General features: G+C 37.8%; 1 protein-coding gene across 2 annotated transcripts; it reads left to right on the forward strand.

Annotated features, from left to right (window-relative positions):
* Positions 1–4,534: 4,534 nt before the first annotated feature.
* LOC128012033 (low molecular weight phosphotyrosine protein phosphatase-like) lies at positions 4,535–23,179 on the forward strand. Of its 2 annotated transcripts, none has more exons than XM_052594952.1 (6): positions 4,535–4,644; positions 8,122–8,195; positions 8,853–8,966; positions 13,318–13,379; positions 16,773–16,878; positions 22,833–23,179. In XM_052594952.1, the coding sequence occupies exons 1-6, from the start codon at positions 4,602–4,604 to the stop codon at positions 22,908–22,910; spliced, it is 477 nt and encodes a 158-aa protein (XP_052450912.1). In that variant the 5' UTR covers positions 4,535–4,601; the 3' UTR covers positions 22,911–23,179. The 2 variants fall into 2 exon arrangements, with proteins under 2 accessions (XP_052450912.1, XP_052450911.1); XM_052594951.1 differs by lacking the exon at positions 8,853–8,966 and adding an exon at positions 9,025–9,138.
* Positions 23,180–23,323: the final 144 nt, after the last annotated feature.

Here is a 23,323-nt window from a genome sequence, read left to right on the forward strand (position 1 = left end):
TTATACACTGAACTAAAGACTAAATGATTTGAGGGGTAAGACTATTGCACAGAAAACTATATAATACATTTTGAGCAACATGACATTAGCAATTGATAATGTATAGGAAACCACAGATAAAGTTATATAATTGCATGTAAGTACAAACTGGTTCAAAATAATGAGAATCTGCTTTTCATATGTGTATGAATGACTAGATGATGTGGAGGTTGTACAAGTAGTTGTGAGAATTTCATTTCTGAATTGAGAAATGCACTAAAGCGACTGAGAAAAACTGTAAAAGCATTCAACAGATTTAGATTTATGGCAGAGACATTGGGAGGGGATTTAGAGGAATGCAGGATCTCCATGAATCCAGTAGATGGCAGCACACTTGAGCAGGTGATGCACTGTTTGTTTATGAGAGAGATAGAGTGCATGATGAGCAGTTACTTCATAACCTCCAATCCATCATATACCTCATTTCTGAGCAGTAAAATCATTTAGAATTGCTTTGACTTTTATAAGCCATCTGTCATATGATTTTTATTTGGTGAACAATACAACAAAACAACCAACCCACCCAGAGTACCCTAGCAACCACATAGCAACCCATCAAAAACCATTATAACAACCCCATAACAACAACATCCTGGCAAAACTTTTTTCCAGACTGGATTCCTGTGGAATGTTTGTGCATTGCGCAATGTGCAAAATGCACTAAACTGCAGAAAGCAACTGACCACTTAGCGTAACCCAGAATTCATTTCTTCACTCAACCCAGAGTCAGAACCAGGAATTTGTGCGGATATAATTTATGTGACTTAAAGTGCCTGCTGTGCAGTTAGCTGGAAAATATCCAAGGCAATAGCAGAACGCTAAAACCAATGTATGACTTCTCTGACCTCAGAGCCTCTAGAATTGTACGTAGATCCAGATGAGATAGGGTGAGACTCATTATCATGTCAGTCTGGACCGAAATATCCAAACATCTTTACGTTTTCTGCACCCCACTTATGAATCTTAATAACTATAATTGTATATCAGCACACTTATATTGGTATGGAACTGTAAGCTCAATCCAATTCCTAAAAAGGCCACAATGAGCTTTTCTCCAAAATGCTCTCTTCATCATGAATTATTATAACATGTGAAACCACAGCATGACAAATTACTACCAAAGCTGTAACCTTCCATTAACCTTGTTTACACATCTCACAAAACAAATGGTTGTGATGTGCCCGTTCCATACATTTGAATGATCACTTAAAGTCTTTCTGAACAAATGTTTGAGTGATTCCAGACATGATCTCTGATAGGAAACAGCAATGTGATTACACAACCTTCAAGATTAATCATATAGGTCTGGAGTGAGGTATGAGGTATGATTATGTCAGACTCTCTGCATAACTTCTACTAGATTAGCAAGGGTATTTAGGTCTTGAATAATGCGACACATCTTTTTTAAAGACCTTGATCTAAGATTTAAAGGAATAGTTCCCCTAAAATTAAAAATGTTCTGATAATATATTCACACTCAGTCCATTCAAGATGAGTTTGTTTCTTCAACGGGAAACAGATCAGGATAATTTTTTTGCATTGCATCACTTGCTCACCAATGGATTCCTCTGCATTGAATGGGTGCCGTCAGAATGAGAGTCCAACAGACTCCAGTCCATCTGCAAAAACAAATCCATCGTTAAGGTATTTTAACTTTAAACTGTCACTTATGGGCACAATAAAAGTGCATAATCTACAATAGAACTTACTCCAGTACAAAAAAAAAAAAAATCCCTGTTGTCTTCTCACTGAAATATTCCTTACTAGAACTATTATCTTGGAATGCCTGAGGGTGAGTAAATTTCCAGCAAATTTGAATTTTTGGACTATTAGAAAGGTTTAAATTATGAAACAAGTTTATAATTCACTCAAATCTGAGAAGCTTATTCTGCCAGCAGCATATTGTGTCCGTATGCAAGGCTGAGAATGTTAATGTGAAGACATACTTAATGAAAGTTCCCAGATTTGCTCATTACTGAAAAGTAAACCAAGAATATTTGTGTGCGGAGCAGCTGCAAACCAGCTGAATTTCAATTTGTGAATACAGCATGTAAGAGCTCCACGCAGTTCAATCAGGATAGATCAATCTCTGGCTCAAGCACTGATAGTAAAGGTCAAAGAAAAAAAGTAGTTGTGCTGCGTAACCCAGTTAGTCAAAACCAATAGAATGACTATGTCAATGGATATTAGTTTTGTTGTCGTAGAGAGAAGATGTGCTGGATCTCTCAGTGAGTTGGATTCATACATCACCTCCCTTAAAGTTTGGCACAGCTTGAGCCACTGACCCTAGAATATGGCTTGGGTTTCATTATATCGCTTACTGGTCATTTTCTTGGACAGTGTTACGCATGAAAGCCGAAAGAGGATGATGAAGCTGATAAACCTTTTAGTATCTGATAGGTGGAGTGAAATGATTTGCCTACAAATGCTGACATGTTTCTATGGAAGTCATCAAATAGTCAACATGCATAGGAATATGTTTTTGCACAGACACTACCTTTCAGACATTTGGGATTGGAACGATTTAAAAAAAAAAAAGTTTTTGGAAGACGCCTTTTATGCTTACAAAGACTGAATTTATGTGATCAAAAATACATTAAAAACCGTAATATTGTGAAATATTATAGCATTTTATGATAAAGGTTTTCTATTTTATTATATTTGAAAATTTAATATATTTCTGTTACAAATAACAATGACAAACAAATATGTCGGCAGCTTTATCACCCTGTAGCCCAAGACAGGTTGTCGACTGAAGCCAAGCAGGATTGAGCCTGGTCAGTACCTGGATGAGAGACCTCCTGGGAAACCCAGGTGCTGCTGACAGAGGTGCTAGTGAGGCCAGCAGGGGGTGCTCACGCTGTGGGCTGTGTGGGTCCTAACGTCCCAGTATAGTGATGGGGACACTATACAGTCCTTTGAATGAGACGTTTAACAGAGGTCCTGACTCTCTGTGGTCATTAAAAATTCCAGGATGTCCTTTGAAAAACAGTAGGGGTGTAACCCCGGCTTCCTGGCCAAATTCACCCATTGGCCTCTGAGCATCATGGAGTCCTTATCATCCCCATTTCTGCTGATTGACTTCATCCCTCTGTCTGCTCTCCACCGATAAGCTAGTGTGTGCTGGCCATTCTGGTGCACTATGGCTGCCGTTACATCATCCAGGTGGATGCTGCACACTGGTGGTGGATGAGGAGCAATACCCCCCACCCCCCAACACACACATTGTAAAGCGCTTTGAGTGTCTTTAAAAGCGATATTTAAATGCAACAAGTTATTTTGTATTATTATTATTACAAAGTTAATTTTCAGCAGCCATCAGTCCAGTCATCAATGTCACATGATCCTTCAGAATCCTTCAAAGAAAAATAATTTGTAAAATAAATATAAAAATGTAAATAATATAAAAGTCTTAATAGTTTTTAATCAATATAATGCACAGCAAACATAATATTGTGTGTGTGTGTGTGTGTGTGTTTTGTAGTTTAACATTGAACTAACAGTGCTAAGGTCATAGATTAATAAGTAAACTAATACAATATATATCTTGAATGGACTGTAAGGTGCTGTGTTTAAAAGTGTCTACCAAATGAATGTATTTCAGCACCACCATAGATTTACGATGCATTTAATTTAGATCCTGTGTTAATTTCATTGGAATAACCCCATGTAGGCTCTATGAGATCCCTTTGTTGACTTTGTCAATATGCACATATTTATTGTGCAGTAAATTCACTCATCAGGTGCACACTATTACTACACTGAATAGTGGCATGCATGCATGGGAGGTGGAGGTGGGGTATATGAGCCACTGCCGCATTAAGTGACAATGCTAAAGTGCCCTTTCAGCCTTATCGAGGCGCCCATACAATGCGATTTCTACCAAGGGTTATCCCACCTGCCCTGGGAGCGTGATTTCTCTCCTGCCCTTGCAGAAGTCTGTGCATGCCTGACACTGAAGTATAATCTGGTTTCATAACAGAGCAAGTATGTCTAAGCAGACCAGGCAGCTGACTGAAAAATATTGCAATCTAAACTTGTTCTAAATATGGTCTGGAAAACAGCACTTTACCACAACTTGACCACCTAGATCTGTATATGCTCTTCCACTCTTAAAGAGGATAGTGATATTAATTAAAGCCCCCAAGAAGCCCATGGTTTACAGTGAATTTATAACAGCTAGTGTTCAGCAAGATGTGAAGCAAAGACACGAAGACCCCTTAGCTGTTATAAAATCACTGTAAACCACGGCTTTATGGGGCTTATTGCTTTTATAAAACGGTTATTCAATATATGTAGTAAGGTTTCACAGAATAAAACAGAGCAAATAAAGTGTAATGATATTAATTAAAAAAAAGTATTCTTCCAGCAAACAATGCTTGATTTATTTATTTATATTGTAACTATTTATTTTATCCGCTGTTTACTCTATGTATGCTATTAAAATCAAACATAGACAAGGTGAATCTTGTTTAATCTGGCTGCTACCTTGATGAATTTGGAACAGGCGGTAATTTAGACAACCCTTAGTGGTGGCTCGGGGACCTAGATTAGTGACCAATATGGCGACTCCCAGTGGAAGGTCTGTGTTATTCGTGTGCTTGGGTAAGAAAGTTTATGAAATATCATCAGACCTTCTTTGATTTGATTGTGAGGTTTAAACGGGATGTTTGATAAGGCAACATTATAGCTGTAAGAAACGGACATGACTGGTTCAGTCAATGTTCGCTGTTTCACTGGCCTCATTCAATGAATAAAAGATGTCATCGTGAGTTCACTCGCCGGTGTTACGGTTTAACTGGTTACCGTGTTATCTGGTGACCAACTTCCTGTTTAGGTCTCCGCTGCAGATGTGCTGGAACGACGGCAGCAGATTCGCCGATTTTGAAAGCACAAACTGACTTGATATTAAGTGCCTAATAAACGCAGACTTGCTCATTGCATGATTTTGATATTCTTGCAGAGATAACAAGTTATAGGTATGATCGACCGTAGCGGCTGAAGTAAGTAGGATAAACAAAAAAATAAAATAAAGTAAATCTGTGAGGGCATGGGTTTCGAACACGCGCTAAAAGACGACGCGCCGCGAGACAACACTCACGAACCACCGAGCCACCGATCTTTACATAAGCAGCTCCAGATCTCTGCATTCAACACAGGACTCTCGGCGTCACATCGTGAAACGGGCTGAATCAAGGAACTGTGACCGTGTTAACTTGTGACCTCTGTTTGCAAGCCAAAATCCAATTTTACTGTTGCTATAAGTTAACAATTCCAGCCAAAGCGCTTCTAATGCTGCTAAATGATTTGATACGATCTGAAAAATTACGAACCCCATTAATGTAAACATGCATAACAACAGCCCAACGTTTAAGTAGCTTAGTTCCATTGGTTCATTGGCAAAACACATTCTTACAGTGGCAGGCTGCCCACATACACTTCTTGGCTATGAACTGCAAAACTAGATGTACAGAATGCATCATTTCACTTTGAGGAAGAATATTTAATTATAATAGGTTGCACTACTTTGCTGTAAAGTGTAATTTACTTTGTTTAAATAACTTTGCAACATATTTTTCTGCTTGAATGGTTGTGATTGTATGCATCTGAACTGAAATCAACTAGACACAAAGCACAATTGACTACATAAAATTTTCATTACAGACTTACATGCAAAGACCATCAAAGTTTTGATTGAACCCAAATGGCCATTTCCGTTACAACCATTAAAGCTCGTGAAAATGTTCTGTGTTGTTTTTATTCAGGTTTTTCACCAGCATTTAGACAATATAATAGATAATATTTCACATAATCTTTATTTAACAAAATAGATGATAAACAAGTTAACACAGGCACATTGTCTAGTGCAACATGCATTCTTCACAGATTAATATCACGTGACCTATGGTTTCACTGGAACTGTGTTGGTCAGCCTCCTATTGAGGAAGATTTGATTTGTCCTGCTTGTGTTTAAGTGTGTGTGTGGTAAAGCAGTGAAAAGTCCTCTAGAAGTGTTATATGAATTTGTTTTTTACCTTTGTTTATATAGTGCTTTATACAATACTGATTGTGTCAAAGCAGCTTTACAGTGTCAACAGGAAAATGGAGAACAACAGTCATTTTTCAGCTAAAGTCAGTTCATTGATTTAGTGATGGCATCGTCAAACCAATGAGCTTAGTGATTATGAACCAGTGAAATGAACCACTTCTGTGTACACTGTCTTTTGTAGCATGATTGATTTGAGCATTAACATTTCTTTGATTCATTTTGTATTCTTTGTATTTTTGACAAATGTCTAGTACACCAAGATAAATTCCTTGTACCTATAAATCCATTGTATCTTACAATAAAAGGGATTGTGAAAATAACTTGTGGAGCATTGATTGAAAGATTTTGGAAATTTGTAATTTACATATTTTGACATTGTGGCTGAGAGGTTGCATGGGAACAATGTCCCAACAGATATGGATCCATTTCGAAATCCTGATTTTTACTAGTAGTGTTTTTGACACTCTTTAAAAGTTGTGGCTATTTAGTAACACTTTAAATGTTGTTTTGGATAGATGACAGGTGATATATATATTTTTTTATGTTGTAAAATAAGAAGTGTATGTGGGCAGCCTGCCACTGTAAGAATGTGTTTTGCCAATGAACCAATGGAACTAAGCTACTTAAACGTTGGGCTGTTGTTATGCATGTTTACATTAATGGGATTCGTAATTTTTGACGATGAGTAATTTTTCAGATCGTATCAAATCATTTAGCAGCATTAGAAGCGCTTTGGCTGGAATTGTTAACTTATAGCAACAGTAAAATTGGATTTTGGCTTGCAAACAGAGGTCACAAGTTAACACGGTCACAGTTCCTTGATTCAGCCAGTGTCACAATGTGACGCCAAGATTCCGGTTTTGAATGCAGAGATCTGGAGCTACTTATGTAAAGATCGGTGGCTCGGTGGTTTGTGAGTGTTGTCTCGCGGCGCCTCATCTTTTAGCGCGTGTTCGAAACCCGTGCCAACACAGATTTACTTTATTTTATTTTTATTGTTTATCCTACTTACTTCAGCCGCTACGGGCGATCATACCTATAACTTGTTATCTCTGCAAGAATATCAAAATCATGCAATGAGCAAGTCTGCGTTTATTAGGCACTTAATATCACGTCAGTTTGTGCTTTCAGAATCGGCGAATCTGCTGCCGTCGTTCCAGCACATCTGCAGCGGAGACCTAAACAGGAAGTTGGTCACCAGATAACACGGTAACCAGTTAAACCGTAACACCGGCATGCTGCAGTCACACGCACATCTCATCCGTTCATACATTAATGAACACAATAATATTGGCGGTAGTGACATGGACTATAAACTGTATATATTTTTTTCTATAATTGATCAACCATATGTTTATTCGCTGAGTACTAGTTTGGCCTTTTTCACTTTAACGGATAACGTTAAACTAACCCCGTTTAGAGAGCTTTCTTATTTTTATAATGGCATTAGGATATGTTTTGATATCATTTTGCATTAGATGTTATATTTTATTGTCTGTGGATTAGTTTTTGTTTTGTTTTGTTGTTTTCAGCATGTAGTAAAACAATAAAGCCATAATCATAAGAGTGTGTAAAATGTATAAATATACACTATCTGTAAAAAGTTTGGGGTCATGCTTACATTAAAAATATCTATGTCTGTGTTCTTTTCAAGTTTCTATTCAGCAAACAATCCTGTAAAAAAAATAAATGTATCACAGTTTAACAAAAAATACAATTAAAAATAGTTTTCAAAATTGATAATAATAAGAAATCATACACCAGCAATGTTACACTGATGGTGGTGTGTACTGTGTATATACATTTACAAAATGTATAAAGTAAACAAGAAAAAATAAGAGTGTAATAAGTCAGTCTTCAAATATAGAGAACGTGCTTTGCTACGCTGTTTGTCAAGTTTAAAAAAAAGATATTGTGTATGTTTTGTATAATATATTATGGCATTTACTCAGAGAAAGACAGAATAATTAGGTGTCATATAATCCTTGTCTACTAAAATAATACATTGCTTCTCCCCTTTCCTCAAAACCCAGGGAATATCTGCAGATCCCCAATCGCTGAGGCTGTTTTCCGGAAAATGGCCACAGACAATGGGGCGGTGGACAAGGTAAGTCACTGCATGTGATGCTACTTTTACTGAATGATGCATACATTAGCGTTTTCTCCAGGCTTACTAAAACTCATAAATAAATCACATGTGCTTCACTGAATTGTGAAATCAGTGCACTGTGCATCACATTATGGACGAAAGTAATTGACTGGTCTTAAAGTTTGATAATAATATTAAGTGTTATAGCAGGTATATAACAAATCTGCATTCCAGTGCCAAAGTACTAAATATTTTGAAATACTTTTAGCCTCGCACCTCATCTACCCTTTGGTTGAGAGTATCAGTCTCAAGATCATGTTACACATGCTCATGAGGAGATTTGATATTTCTAAGGTTGCACAAGAGTTAAACATGAAATCGTAAAAAAAAATTCTGCTGTTCAAAAGGTTTGACAAGAACAATAAAAATCCAAACCTTATCCTCATGAGCCAAAATACAAAGAAACGGTGTCAGATTTATTCCAGCCTTAAACTTTAAGGCCAGAAGTATTTCAATATAAATGCTTGGCCAACACGGTCCCATTGTACATGCTTAACTTGCATTTTTGTGGTAGTAGCAAACCGCTATATCATAACATATAGTTCCAAGTTCTTGAATAAATATTTATGTGTACTGCTGTGATCATCATAATGCTTTATGTATGTGTGTCTTCAGTGGAGAATAGACAGTGCCGCCACATCCACCTATGAGATCGGAAACCCCCCGGATCACCGCGGCCAGGCCTGCATGAAGCGACACGGCGTGTCTATGAGGCACGTGGCGCGGCAGGTACGGTGGGGTCCTGATTAGAACTCGACGCTAGAACCGTGTTCTCTGTGTGTTACAGTGGGTTATAGACTCTGGTGCCACCTCAGATTGGAATACTGGCAGCTCTCCTGACGCCCGTGGTCTGGCCTGCCTCAGGAAACATGGCATAGAGACAGATCACAGGGCACGACAGGTACTGCAGATGTGGGATTTTGTGTGTTATAGAATGAGTGCAAGAAGTCGCTCGTATGGAAACCTCAAACATACACAAATAAAAGCAGTTTTGGCAGGAGAGCTTGTGTGAGCATTATCTAATCACAATTTACAGCCAAAGGCAATTCATCTTTGTCAGGCACCATAGACATTTTATCTTTTTCTGTATTTTTAACTTCTTTCCTATAAATTGATTTTGAAAGGCATCCACTGTGTATCTGCTGTTGACCCATATTCTCCATCTCCCTCTGCGTTTTCTGCTATTTTCCATCTTTGTTTGTACATTTCCTGAGGAAAATTCTCCACAGAGTTTGTTGTTTTCAATTGGCTTCTAAATAGTGTATGATCTGTATTTTGGTAAAAAAACTGTTGCTCCACAATGCATCATCAACGGATCCTTCATTGCACATACATAAATCAAAAAGACATCATTTCTTTCCATGAAAGCCATACTGGTGCGGGACAGCAAATGTAACCGTCCCACAAACAAACATAGCAGCTTTTTCTTTGTTAAATTCTGTTGGATAGCTAACTATAACGATAGCTATATTATATTTGTTCACCGTGAGCGCCCACTGCTGTTATGTTGTTTTAGTTTGCTCAAGCACTTTAAAGTTTTTGGATTCTGATTGGCTGTAGATGTTTTTTATTGTTCATCACCTGGAAAGTCATTCCAACTATGTCGCTTCTTATAGCTGTGCTATGGATTTTCCTATTTTCAGAGATTTAGAACAATTGTTAAAACGTTATAGTTATCGTCACTGTGAAAGTGCCTTTAGTAGTGATTGTTTAGCAGATTATATAGTCATGCCATTAGGTGGTGAAAAATGATTCTCTTTATAAGTATAAAAGTAAAAGTCCTTGAATCATTGACTCAAAACACTGATTTGGTCAGGTACGTGACGAATACTTTCAGTTTGTGAAGAACTGTACAACAAAAACAGTACAAGAACAGACAAAGGCTGCGTTTACACTTGGCATTAACATGCGAACTGTATCTGGATTTGGTCCACATACACATTGAATAGATAAGAGTAAACTCACTTCTGATCGGATTGTTATCTGTTATCTGTGTCCAGGTCCAGAGGTAGTTGAGGACGCATTGTGATCGGATCTCAGTGTAATGTAAACGCAATCCGGCCACCGTGTCTGTATTCGCAGATGGACGTCACGCAAAACCCCACCCCCTCTCTTGCAAACTGTCACTGGGCCATTCTCAGCAGATTTATTTAAATATTGCTCGGGAAAGACAGTTCCGATCGGTTATCCAGATAGAAAAGTCAGTTGATGTTGCCAAGTGTAAACGTGTCGTGTTCTGATTGACTAGTGATCCGATCTGCTTGATCGCGTGTTAATGCCAAGTGTAAACGCATCCAAAGTAGCTTAACTCAAAATAGTGTTCCCAAAAATGTGAAAGGGTGTCGAATTACTAGAATCACTGTTCATTAAATGTGCATATGAGAACATGCTTGGAAAAAGGTATTTGTTACTTTGTTTCTTGCAATTCTGTTATTTTTTTCTGAGAAGCCAGAATTTTGAGAAGAAAAGTCAGAATTGTAAGATACAAACTCGCATTTATATATGTAAAAAAAAAAATCTCAATAGTAATCTTAATTTCATGAAGGAAACCAAGAAACTGAATGAATTACAAAATGTAAACTCGGAATCGCAATAAAAAAGTTCAGAGTTCTAAGATGTTGTAAATAAACATATTCATGATGTCTGAACTGGTTTTATTTCCTAGAAAGTGCTTTCCTCTGATGTGAACAGCTACAGACATACAGCAGGTTCACTAAATCTGACAAGGCCGCATTAGAGGTTACGGTAATCCATAACCCCCTCTATTTCATACACAATGGCTTCAGTGTTATCCATATTCACGCTGATGTCTAATCTCCTAGGAAAAATCTGCTTGGTCTGATGTGAACAGTTGCACACATAGAGCAAGATCAACAAATCTGACAAGGCTGCATTAGTGGTTATTGAAATCATTACAGTTTGACAATTACTCTTATAAATGCAATACTCAACCACTACACATTGTATTTATGATATAAAAGCATAGGCATTGGCCGACTTATTCACTGGTGACCCTGCCTAAATCTACAGCTGTTTTTTCAGAGCAATATGCTTTCTAGGATATAAAATAAAGAAGTGTAGATATCACTAGTATTCATTTTGATAACACTAAAGCCATTGTGTGGGAAATAGAGCAGAATAACAGATTTTGGTAAACTTAAGCAATATGCATGCTAGGTTATAAAATGAATGAAAAATGAGTGAATTTAGGTAACATTTAAAGTACAAATAATCAAAATTGACTATATTTAATTTGTTAACGCACATTGCTATTTTTGTTGTGACTGTGAGCAATTCATCCGTGCAAGTCAATCCACAAAAAAAATTGTTTGCCTTCGTTTACCTATCTTTAATACAAATCTGAGAATGCTCCTCCCCTCTAAAATGACAGGCCTTCTGTGATGACGTCGGTTTGACCTAAGGCATGAGCCTAAGCTCGCCCCTCAACTGTCAGGGCCTCGTAAGCGTTGACAGCATGTGGAGGAAAACACTCCTAACTCTCACAAATGGAGAGGAGGTGCGTGTTAGGATGTGGTTGTCCCAAAACCTTATTTTCAATCCCCAAAGCAACCTGGTTGCAGTCAAAATGGCTCGATTTTTTGCATTTCAAGAAAGGAGGAAAAAAAATTAAAAATCTTCTCACTGGAATGAGACTGCTGACGGTGTGTCAGGTGGTGAGTAGTCCTCAACAACTGACTGTAAACTTGTGTTCAAATTTGCCTCCATTTCTAAATGAAATGCCTACTTTACTACATCCAATCAGTTCATGGAAGAAAAACAAACCAAACCCTCTGCTTTCCTCATTCAATATTACGTTTCTCTCGAAAGTATGCAAAATACGGAAGACGCAAACTTCTGGTTCATGCAGACTTTAAGCAATTTTATGTGAAATAGAAAGGGGTTAACAGATTTTTGGTAACCTTTAATGCGGCCTTATATGTTTATAGCTCTTTAAATCAAACAAAAATTATTTAATATTTAAAATGCATAAGTGAGAAGTTTAGACATCAACTGAGTTAATATAAGGAACATTACAGAAAGTCCATCCAAAACAATAATAATAATGAATTAAATTATTAATTAAAACTCGATAACATCTAAGGCTGGATTGTTTAATTATTATATTGTACAACCCCAAATCAGAAAAATTGGGACCTTTCTTAAATGCAATAAAATCAAGAATCTGTCATTTGATAGCACTCGTACAGCTTGTCTAAAAATATTATTTCATGAAGTAAATGAACCTGTTTTACCACACCACTTTGACAATTTTCAACACTTTCTATTGTTCCTTGTTTTTGTTAAGAAAATCCCAACCTGTGTGGCACTAGCTTCGTTGAAACTTGTCAAATGTTAAGTTGGCTGCTGCATCACCTTGCCTGAAATATACATGGTTTGGCCTATTACTATCAGATTAAGAGAAACTCCTAACTCGCGTGCTTTCCACCCACATTTTCCAGCCGTCAGTCAGATATTCCAGTCATGTGGGCAGGCTTTAGTTCGGCCTTTAGAGGTCAGGTTCACACGAGGCTGTACAAAGCTGAGCTCACACTAAAGACATCTTTGTCCTGTTGACCTCACACAAATCACAGCCCCCAATTATACAAGAAAACACGTGTAGCCAAGGCAGGCGTTTATTGTCCCCCCTAACTTATGTGTTGTTCATGATTTCCAGTTTTTGTGCTTTGTTGTTTTTGTAAATTGAAAACATATATTACTATTATGACTGTCTCTGTGCAGTAATGTCCCAAATGAATCATGTGCTCTTGCTCAATATATGCACAAACTTACTTGAAGCCACAGATGTGCTTTGATCCGTTTCTTAACTCTGTCTTGAGTGAGGGGAGCGAATGTTTTAACAGACAAAGACGGCACATCTACTCACTCTCTGGTCCTTTGCTCATGTTCCCTGGAATTTGTCCAAGCCAGCGCTGTGCTCTTTTGGCGGCAGATTTGCCTCTTTCGGTGAAAAGTAGGGTGGATGTGGGCCGAAACCACTGGCCCATGCTTTACGGGTCACTGCAGGACAATGTGAATGAAGTGTTACATGTGTTATTCATTCAGTCTTTCTGTTTGTTAGGTCACCAAAGACGACTTCATGACTTTTGATCACATCCTCTGCATGGACGAAAGCAACTTGAGGTACGTGCAGGGGTTCAGTTGGTGCTTTAGAGGTGAGAAAACCATAATTCTGGTTATTCTGGTGCCTTTTGTAAGCTATAACATCCTCGCCCAACCCAAAAAAACACATTACCTTAAAATTTGTATTATACAGTATATTGTGATATATTAAAAAGTAGAGGTCGACTGATATATCGCCAAGGCCGACAAGTTTTTCTGCATGGCCGATGTGTTCAAGGTGGGACTTTTATTATGGCGGACTTGAGAAAGACGGCACCTGAGCTAGTCTCATCCTCAGACGTCATGCACATGGACTGTTGGCTAAACGTCTGACACATATGGGACACAAAAGAGGAAACACTTCAGGAGTGTCGAAGTCGTCATCTGTTTGGTTGAATTCTACAAGATTTCCACGAGACGTGTGTTGCGTTCTTTAATGTTCCGCCTGGAAACAAAGATACCGTAGCACCAAACACCCTCACGAAAGAAGAAATCCACCGTGTTCACAACTATGATAACGAGCGCTTATCACGATCTAAACACTGGATTTTCAAAAGTATGTGAAATATTTAAAGTTCGTGGCATAGAATCTTTAAAATACATCCGAGAGTTTGTTATTGTGGTGTCATTTCCACGCTTTGAAACGTGACGATGTACAAAACAAACTGATTGGTTGTTTGACATGTCGGTCAAACGGCCTCATGGGTGAGGCTTGGCCAATGAATGCTGCCACGAATTCCAGCTCTTCAGTCTACGTGAGACTATGCCTGAGCTCACTCGGCTTCCATTCTCCCTATTGTTCACTGTCATCATTAACAGTTCTGTCTAATACAAATAGAATGTTTAAACAAAGGAATTAATGTAAACAAAAAGTATTGCAACGATTGCTATTATATTATTAGTACTAGAAAGGCAAACATTATAATACTTTCTCGTTTGCTGTCAGCATTAATAAAATATGCATTCATATAATTTAAACAAATCTTTGAATGGCTAATGAATATTTAATTTCCCAAACCTTGGTAACTTAGTTGAATCCAGATGTGAGATCTTGTAAAGTGTGCATTTTTATCCAGCATGATCGCGTGTTCTCTGTGCGACGATCTGTCCGTGTGAATTGAATCCTTTAAACATTAAACTTGTGATTTCAAATTATGGTGCACTTTATTCATTTGCCCACTGTCATATTCATGTCATTTTCACTGTGTGCTATATGTAAAATGAGGGTTACCCTGGCTTTATTTGAAAAATATGACTCCTAGTGCACACAAAATTCCAAGAATATGGAGTGCCCTGTTGGTTACAGTTTCTACTTTTTAATTATATTTTTAATGAATACTTACGAAAAATACTTTGTCATCTAAAGTATGTTTATTTTACACATTTATTTTTGTATCCATTGTGAAATGATTTCGAATTTCTCATATATATATATATATATATATATATATATACCAAAACTGAAAATTCTGTAATTAATTACTCACTGAACTCAACTTTTTTAAAATTGCGATATCACTTCAACAGACTACTGTTTTTTTTTTCTGTATTTTTGATCAAATAAATGCAGCCCTGATAGCATTAGAAAGAAGCATAAGAAACTTCCGTCAAACATTAAAAATCTTACTGATCCCAAACTTTTCAATGGCTGATAGATAAATGCTGCCTTTCAAAGAAAAAACAAACAAACTTTTGTTCAGCAAGGACACAATAAATTTATCAAAAGTGACAGTAAACACATTTTTACATTGACATAAGATTTCTGTTTCAAATAAATGTTGTTCTGGTAAACTTTTTATTCATCAAATCGTCCTGGAAAGGGATATCATGGTTTCCTCTAAAATATAAAATGGCACAAAAATCAATCTTCAAAATTTATAAGAATAAGAAATGTTTTGAGAAGCAAATCAGCATCACTGGAACAAATTGCATTTTAAAATCTATTAAAATGGAAAAGTTATTATTTAATTGTAGATATATTTCACAATAATACTGTTTCACAGTGAGTATGTATTAATTATTTCATTCATTTAACATTTTCAAAATGTGTTCCATTTATTTTTACATTGATACTTGATATTACTTGCTTCCTATAAACGTCCTCAAAGGAGATCTTTTTAGAGGATGTTTGATGAGAATTTAAGAAAAGTGGGCTTGCTTCTCATTGTGTTTACTAGTGCAAAAGCTATGAGCAGCAATGAGGCCCTTGACATTTGCTGAGTGTAGGAATCGACTCCCAGCTTACTCCTTAGCCTTAGTCTTTCTGACATGAGAATGATGATTGATGTCGAGCGAAACTGATTGAATGAATTATGCATTAAATAAATCTGTCAACTCTGCAGAATGCATCAAACATTCTGATTCTGATATGGATAAGACGCTGAAATAAAGGGAGCAGGAGGGTCTTTTGTTCTACCGGATGGGGTGGGGGGGTATTTTCAGGATCACATGTTCCTGCTAGATCCGGTGCTTATTAAGAAGATTACTGAGTTCTTTAGATTCCTTGTCTTTGCTCTGTGATTCTAGGTCTCGCACGGCAGACTGATGTAATATCTTATCACAGTCATGTTTATGTCTTGGGTTAATCGGGGTTAGAAATATACATGTGAGGTCACCAATTGTTTTTTTTTTTTTGCATCTGTGTTGTGATGTTATGTGTTTATGTATGTGTATGGGTGTTAATTGTTTGAGGTCTGAGCTGGTAATCCTTAAGGTCATAGGTTTAAACCTGGAAGAGATGATCCCTGAACTGAAGAGTTAATGAGACCCCCTCTTGATTAAGGTGCCGAACCCTGGGCATAAGCATGTGTTGAAAGTGTCTGAAGGTCCTTGAAATTCCTGTTTGGGTCTGAGTTTGAATTAAGAGGTCTAATATATGGTCAAGCAGAAATAAGTCTTTAATATGTGTTCGATAAGTACTAGTTAATAAACAGCCAAGTATGCATGCAAGGTAGTAGTTAGAATTGGTCCTGAAAAAAAAGTGTTGCTATTTATCTCTTTAAATAATTTTTTCACACTGATATTCTCTCCTGGCTCAGTCAAACCACGACTTATCTGAAGATATGTAGTTTTGTACATCCTTGGTAGTTATTGTTTGTTTTTAATATCCTTGTTGTTCATGATCAGCCACACCAGCTGTCACTACCTAGGCACTGTTATGTGTGTTGTCATAATTTATTTTTTTCAGCTGCTTGGTGTGTGTTGCAACTTCTTGCTCCTGGGATAATGTTGCAGAAAGAACAGTCAGATCTTAAGATTCATTGCTGCTTAAAACATATTCCTGAATTAGTCTGGAAGAACATAAGGGAATCACACCATTGACATGAATCAGATTATGATTCAGTCCATTGGCTGCACAAGATCTAAAGTGTGTGTGTGTGTGTGTGTGTGTGTGTGTGTCTGGTTTTCTTACAGAGATCTGAACAAGAAGGCAAGCAGCGTGAAAAACAGCAAAGCCAAGATTGAGCTGCTCGGCTCCTACGATCCTGAAAAACAGCTGATTATCCAAGACCCGTACTATGTAAGTGTACACACATGCACACAGCAGGACCAGCCTCAATCCCTGGTCGTTTATTGCCAAATACTCAATCAAAGTGGCAAAAGGCCCAAAATAAAATTTATATGATGTATTTGGGCTCATGTCACACTCATTATTCCAGCTCCGTCCAACTCCAGCTGTTACCTAGTGTGGGAACCGCTTTGGATCTATCTCGCTTCGATAGATTATTTCGATGTTTCCCACAATAATCACTCCCTTTTAACATTTATTCTTGTATGATTCACGATGATTCATATTTTCAGATTTTGGCTATTGCTTATTTGGATGTTGAAATGCTTCTATCCAAGCTTAATCTGACAACAACTCTTTTTTTTTTTTTGACAAATCTGACTTTGACAGTCAGCATTAACTTGACCAATGGTGTGAGTTTCTGGGCGGTACCAATGATTTGTACACCAGTCGTCGTTATCGTTGCATTTAATGCTAGTAGTACAGAAATAATACACATTTCCCATTTAGGATTACAGTCTTGTGGTTAAGGGTTGTGATTTTGTCGAGAAAACTTTTTGGGGAATGCTGCAAGCTGCTTAATTGGTTGTGGTGTGCTTGGATAAAGACTTAATCATATACTTAGCCAATAAATCATGTCCTCTGTCCGGGGTCTCTGCAGAAGAACTGAGAATCTGATGCGTTGTGTGGTCGTGGCCCCCGACTGATGTTTGAGAATGAAGATTCCTCGGTGGATATCTGTGTGTGTTTAAGGCGTACTCCGTTTTCAGAGTTTCTTCAGCTGTCAACACGCACTTGATATGAATGCCTTGTGGGTGAGGACAGCTTTTAATGGAAAAAAGGAACATTTTGTCCTTGTGTCATTCAAAGCAGGGCCGACTCCAGGCATGGGCAGGGGTGGGCCGAGCCCACCCAAATGATTGTCTTGCCCACCCAAACAGAATTAGATAGATTATTTTTTTTGTGCATAGATTAAAACTAATCTGACTGTATTTTGAGATGTTTAAGATCTAGCATGAGACTCGTCAAACAATCATAAAATAACTCCAGAAAATCGCAGCTTATTTATTTTATTAGTTGAATGTAAGGCGCTGAATTGACATGGAGGCTTCAGTTCGAGAAAGAAAAGCAGTGGCTGACAATGAGCGAAAATGGGCGGAAATATTTGCGTGCTATCACGGGGAATTTGTGAGTTATGAGGAGTTTAATACACGAATATGTATCATAGCCTATCACTGAAATGACCTGATCAGTTTTGATGAGTTACAATTTTAAATTGAAAGCTGAAATCGGTAAAAGATTGAGATTTTACTTTTTGCCGTATTTCCCATCCCTAGCTTTAGCACTCCTTCTATTGCATGGAAAATAGTCCAGTACATCTCCTTTTGTGTTTCATGGAGTGTTTGGAACACGAAGGGCAGTAAATTATCCCAAAATTGCACCCTATAACAATTAGGTCAAAAGCTCTGGATGAATCTGTGTGTGCGTTGTGGTCTTTCAACGTCTGTTAATGTGAAGCCAATTTAAGAGTATTATTTAGAGTTTTAAACAGAGGTGCTTTAGTGTCACAAAGTGTCACTAACGCTCAATTGTGATAGAACGGTTGATTTAGCCAACTTGTAAAACCACAAAACTGATGTTTGGCAGGGAGCAGTGCCGATTATGAGAGGGAGGGACTGGGTGAGTGTGTTGAGAAATAGAAACTGGAAAGAACCTGACAGGCCACCCCAACTGAGATCATTAGCATTCCTCCTCCAGGAAGTGTCAGGTCGTCCCGCTCACACCACCAGCTCTTCTAAGACACATCTGTGAAGATCAGAAAACTCGCTTTTATGTGAGAGGGTGTCTTAACTCTTAAAGACTGATTGAAGACACATTCTGAAGATGTTTCCTAGGCTGAAGGCTTCCAGCACATGTGGGTCACAGCCACATTGAGATCGTTGAAGATTATCAGGAAGGTGTAAAGTTGGATGTTTCTTAATGAGAGAATACCAGCTGGCTGAAGTAGGTAGGCCTTTGTGCCACCACAGAATAGGAAACTGGACAGTTCGTCAGCCAGATGCTTTTGTGGTGATGATCACTCTTCAGATAGCTGAGATTTCCTGTTTAGTCCCTCAGGATTCAAGTGTGAGAGGAAGTGTGGTCCTTTGAGTGCAGTTTCTTTTGATGGAGGTGGTTCATTGTGTGTCCAAAGATGAGATCCATGACAATATAGCACAGCAACTTCTCAAAATGAGCATATAGAAGAACCTGATGGTTACATTTTATTGTTAACAAAAATGAAACCATTGAACATCATTTTTGGTGACTGACATAAAAATAGAAATGGAGGATTGAATATAAAAATGAGCCAATTCTGAATAGGAATAAATACTGTATTAGCATGTAAATAATATTAAAATAACATTGGTGTGAAACCTTTGTTAGTTTTTTTTTAGTGTGATCTTTATTAATATTGCAGTCTGTAGAAATGTATCTATTTTTACAATGCTCATAGTTCTGAAAAAAACGAACAAAGCTTTTACGGGTTTGGAATGACATGAGGGTAAGGGATTAATGACAAATTTGGTGGTGTATCGCTTTTAGACTGTTCCACGCCATCCAAAAACGCATCATTCAACACACGCCCCCACAAATCTAAGTTACTGTACTAGTATATATTACTAATACTAGATAAAGCACATCATTTTGAAAAGTGGAGAGTGCTCTGATTGGCCAGCTATCTGTGCTTGTGTTTGGGCGATTACCTTAATCGTGTGATGGAATGTAATGCTGCTTACCATATATGGAAGCCCACCACATCTCAATAGCTGTGTTTCCACTGTCGGGCCAAAAGCGGGGGTGCTAGGGTCAGTCGCGTTTCCGCTGTCACTTCTGGTTCTTGATTGTGCCTCTTCGGTGCTTCCTCGGGGCCAATGGCCCGGGTTTTTTAGCCTGAAGAAAACCTTGGGCCAAAGCAGGCCAGCTGGAGCTAGAGGAGTGGTTATGAACAAATGTGGAGTTTCTCCGCGTCTGGAGAGCATCAGCGCCACAGATCATTTCATAAAGCTAACATTATACCAGCATTAGTGAGTTGAGCTTAAAACACACTCTTAGTCAGCAGCGAGTGTTTGAAATAACTTGATCTGATGCGGATTATAATTAGTATACAAGGCAGAAATATTTTTAAGCAATGCAAAAATATTAACGTTGCTGGGAATTAATGTTACCATAGTAAACACGGTAAATGCCACCACTTGAAGAAATCAGACAATCTCTATCACAATCGTGTATTTATTTAGTAACATATTTTATCTGTCATAAGTCTCATCTTGAGAGTTTAGCTCCATGTAGCCTTTGTCATAAAAATATAATAATGTTTTTTGTTCGGGAGCTTTTATAAAATATAGAAATTATTCTTTCTAAATGTGATGTATATAGGCTACTGTGACTAAAAATAAACAGAAACAGATATCAGTCTAACGCTTTATTTCTGTCTGACTCATTTTCTATCCTGATAAATTAAATCATTTTGATCAATGTATCACTTATTATATAGTAAAACATCGATGCTTTTGTATTTAAATATTTAACAAAGCATGCAAACAAATAGCTGCTTTTATCGTGTTCGTTTTGTGATCACGCTAGTTCCAGTGACTTATTTGTTATTCATTTTCTGATAACTTCTCTTTGTTGGTGAAATGATGGGGTTGCGTGACGTTGTTTCTGAGAGGCTTGTAAAGGGCGGGTTTTAGTGAAGCGCAGCTGAGCTTCAGGCCCGACGGTGGAAACGCCACCTCGGTGGCCTCGGTGCTACAGGCTATTAGCCCCGCTCGGCCCGTTTGAAGGACTGGCTCGCACTAGCCTGACAGTGGAAAAACGGCTAATGACGGCAAAAACAATACAGTGAGAATAAAAAAGTTACGCCAATAACATGGGGGTACCGTGTCCATCTTTGGAACAAAATTTAAGATATTTTGGATGAAAATCGGGAGGCTTGTGACTGTCCCATTAACTGCCAAGTAAATTACACTGTCAGTGTCCAAAGTATGAAAGACATTGCCAGAATAGTTCATCTGCCATCAGTGGTTCAACTGTAACGTCATGAAACGACGAGAATACCTTTTCAAAAACAAAAATAACGACTTTATTCAACAATTCATCTCCTCTATATCTAGAATATGAGCTGCTTACGCTCTTCTGTGTCAGCAGTGCACAAGTATATGTTTTCTATGTGTATTTTCGCTTTGATTTGGATGAAAACAGCCCTTTAGTCAAAAATGTATCCTTTAAAACTCATCTTTGATCATAAAAATTACATATTTAAAAAATAATGTCTAATTTTTAAAAAATAATGCCTAAAAATAGCTTGAATGCAACTCTACACCCTGCCTCATTAACTAAACGTAGATCTATGAATATTCAAATTAGCCCCGCCCCCACTCAGTCACACAGCAGCCATCCATGAGCCAGCAAGTAAATGCAATGCAATGGCAAGTGGAAATATTGGTTTAATTAAGCCATATGTATTCGAACCAGAAATACCTTTCGATTTGTTAGAATTTACATGCAGGAAAATGTCAACATAAGAGGAAAAGCCAGCAAACAACACGGAGACAACACAACTATGGAGAGACGACTGCGCGGGCTGGTTTTGTCCCTGGCCATAATCTATTACATTGTTTGTATACACCACAATATGCAAACAATATATTTCTATAATGAAGCACGAATGCGGCTTGAAAACAACCTTCTAATGCACTGCAAACGGCGAGCAGGAATCGCTCGTAACTTCAAGCGGAAGCGTGCATTAATTCTTTTTAACTCTGACATGCTCATTGTCATCAAACCAAATATCTATGAGGCTCCGCACCTCATCACTACTCCAAGTTTGTCCACAAGCTACCATGCTTAAGTGCAAACTGTCAACAAACACTTCCTCATCCCATAATGCACAGCACAGCTGACTACAGCAGCTGGTTTAGTCCAAAAATGATCAGTACTTTTTGTAGTTGGGTCTGTTCGGGGTCGGATCACATTCTCACCACAAAAGAACCACTCCAGAGTTCGTTTGAAAGCGTACCGAGACCACCTCTTCAAGCAGGTCTCGGTACGCTTGTTTGGTCCGCTTTTGGTGCGCACCCCAGTGCGATTGCTGCTTTCTCACCTGCCCAAACGAACCACACCAAAGGGGGAAAGTTTCTGTGTCTCTGTGACTGTGAGAAAATACTCCGCAATGGTGTTGATAAATGGATTGTTGCATGGTTTGTCTAAAAGAATGTTTAAGACAAATAAACAAGATAAAAAAACGTGATTTTCACCACAGGGGGACTTTAACTTTTGTATAGAACATCTCATTGGGTTTGAGACTTTAGTCTTTGCAACTTTATGGATCTTATCTATGCACAAGCAGCTTGTAACACTCCAAAGAGAAAGGAAAACTTGAAATCGCATCATATGATTAAATTCAGTGTATTTTGTGCAGTTTCCCTTACATTACATGTGAAAGTTGCTAGCAATTTCTGTGTGAAAACTGTTTAAAAGTAAGTGATTGGCTGAATTTATTTAGCTGCACAGCGATTATGATTCTAAATTCTATTTAAAACATTTAGTTTTTAGTGTTGGCGTTTTGTTTAGAAAGAATAATATAGAATTAAATCTGCTTGCATCTCTACTGGCAATATTAATATAATCTGGCAGAAATAGTTCATTGGTATTGCTTTAGCACAAATTAGACTGACAGTGTATTGTCTGGGTTCAATAATACTAATGTGCATAAACATTTTAAAGAAAAATTAAGACATATTATATAAAATTAGTTGATTTAGTAAATTATGGTTAAGTCTGCTCTTTACTTAACCAATAATCAAATCATTTCAGCTCTACTCTCTTTTGGTCATTCTTATGTGTCGCTTGCTGCTATGCTTGGCCACATCATTGCTGTTTACAGTTACATTTTAATGGCTCCTGTTTGTTTTCACTTGCAGGGGAGTGATAAAGACTTTGAGACGGTGTATGAACAGTGTGTGAGGTGCTGCAGAGCCTTCCTGGAGCAGCACTCATAACACACACACACACCGCGACCATCCGCTGAAACCTGCAACGCCTCATCATGGATGCTCGAATGTAAATATTCATTTGAAATAAGTGTCTTGATAAGCAAAACACACAAACCAAACAGCGTATAGAGAAGCACTTTGTCTTTAATTGTAAAATACGCTGTAATGAAATGTCATAGGATGCTTGTTTGAGCAGCTGTAGACTGCCTTTGTCGACCATTCTCTCTGAAGAGAGTAAATTCACCAAAATAAACCGGCTGAAAATGCTGAAATAACGTTTGCCTTTCCTCCTCTTAATTTTTAGCAAAATTCGAGTACATATTTATGTCTTTTCCCCTCATGTCTTTGAATAGGACTGTGGTTGTGCCAGGTGTTTTGATGACTTTTCCTCTAGTCCTTTCCTCTCCCGGTCATTCACT

Source organism: Carassius gibelio, chromosome B23, assembly GCF_023724105.1.
Source record: "Carassius gibelio isolate Cgi1373 ecotype wild population from Czech Republic chromosome B23, carGib1.2-hapl.c, whole genome shotgun sequence".
NCBI lineage: Eukaryota > Metazoa > Chordata > Actinopteri > Cypriniformes > Cyprinidae > Carassius > Carassius gibelio.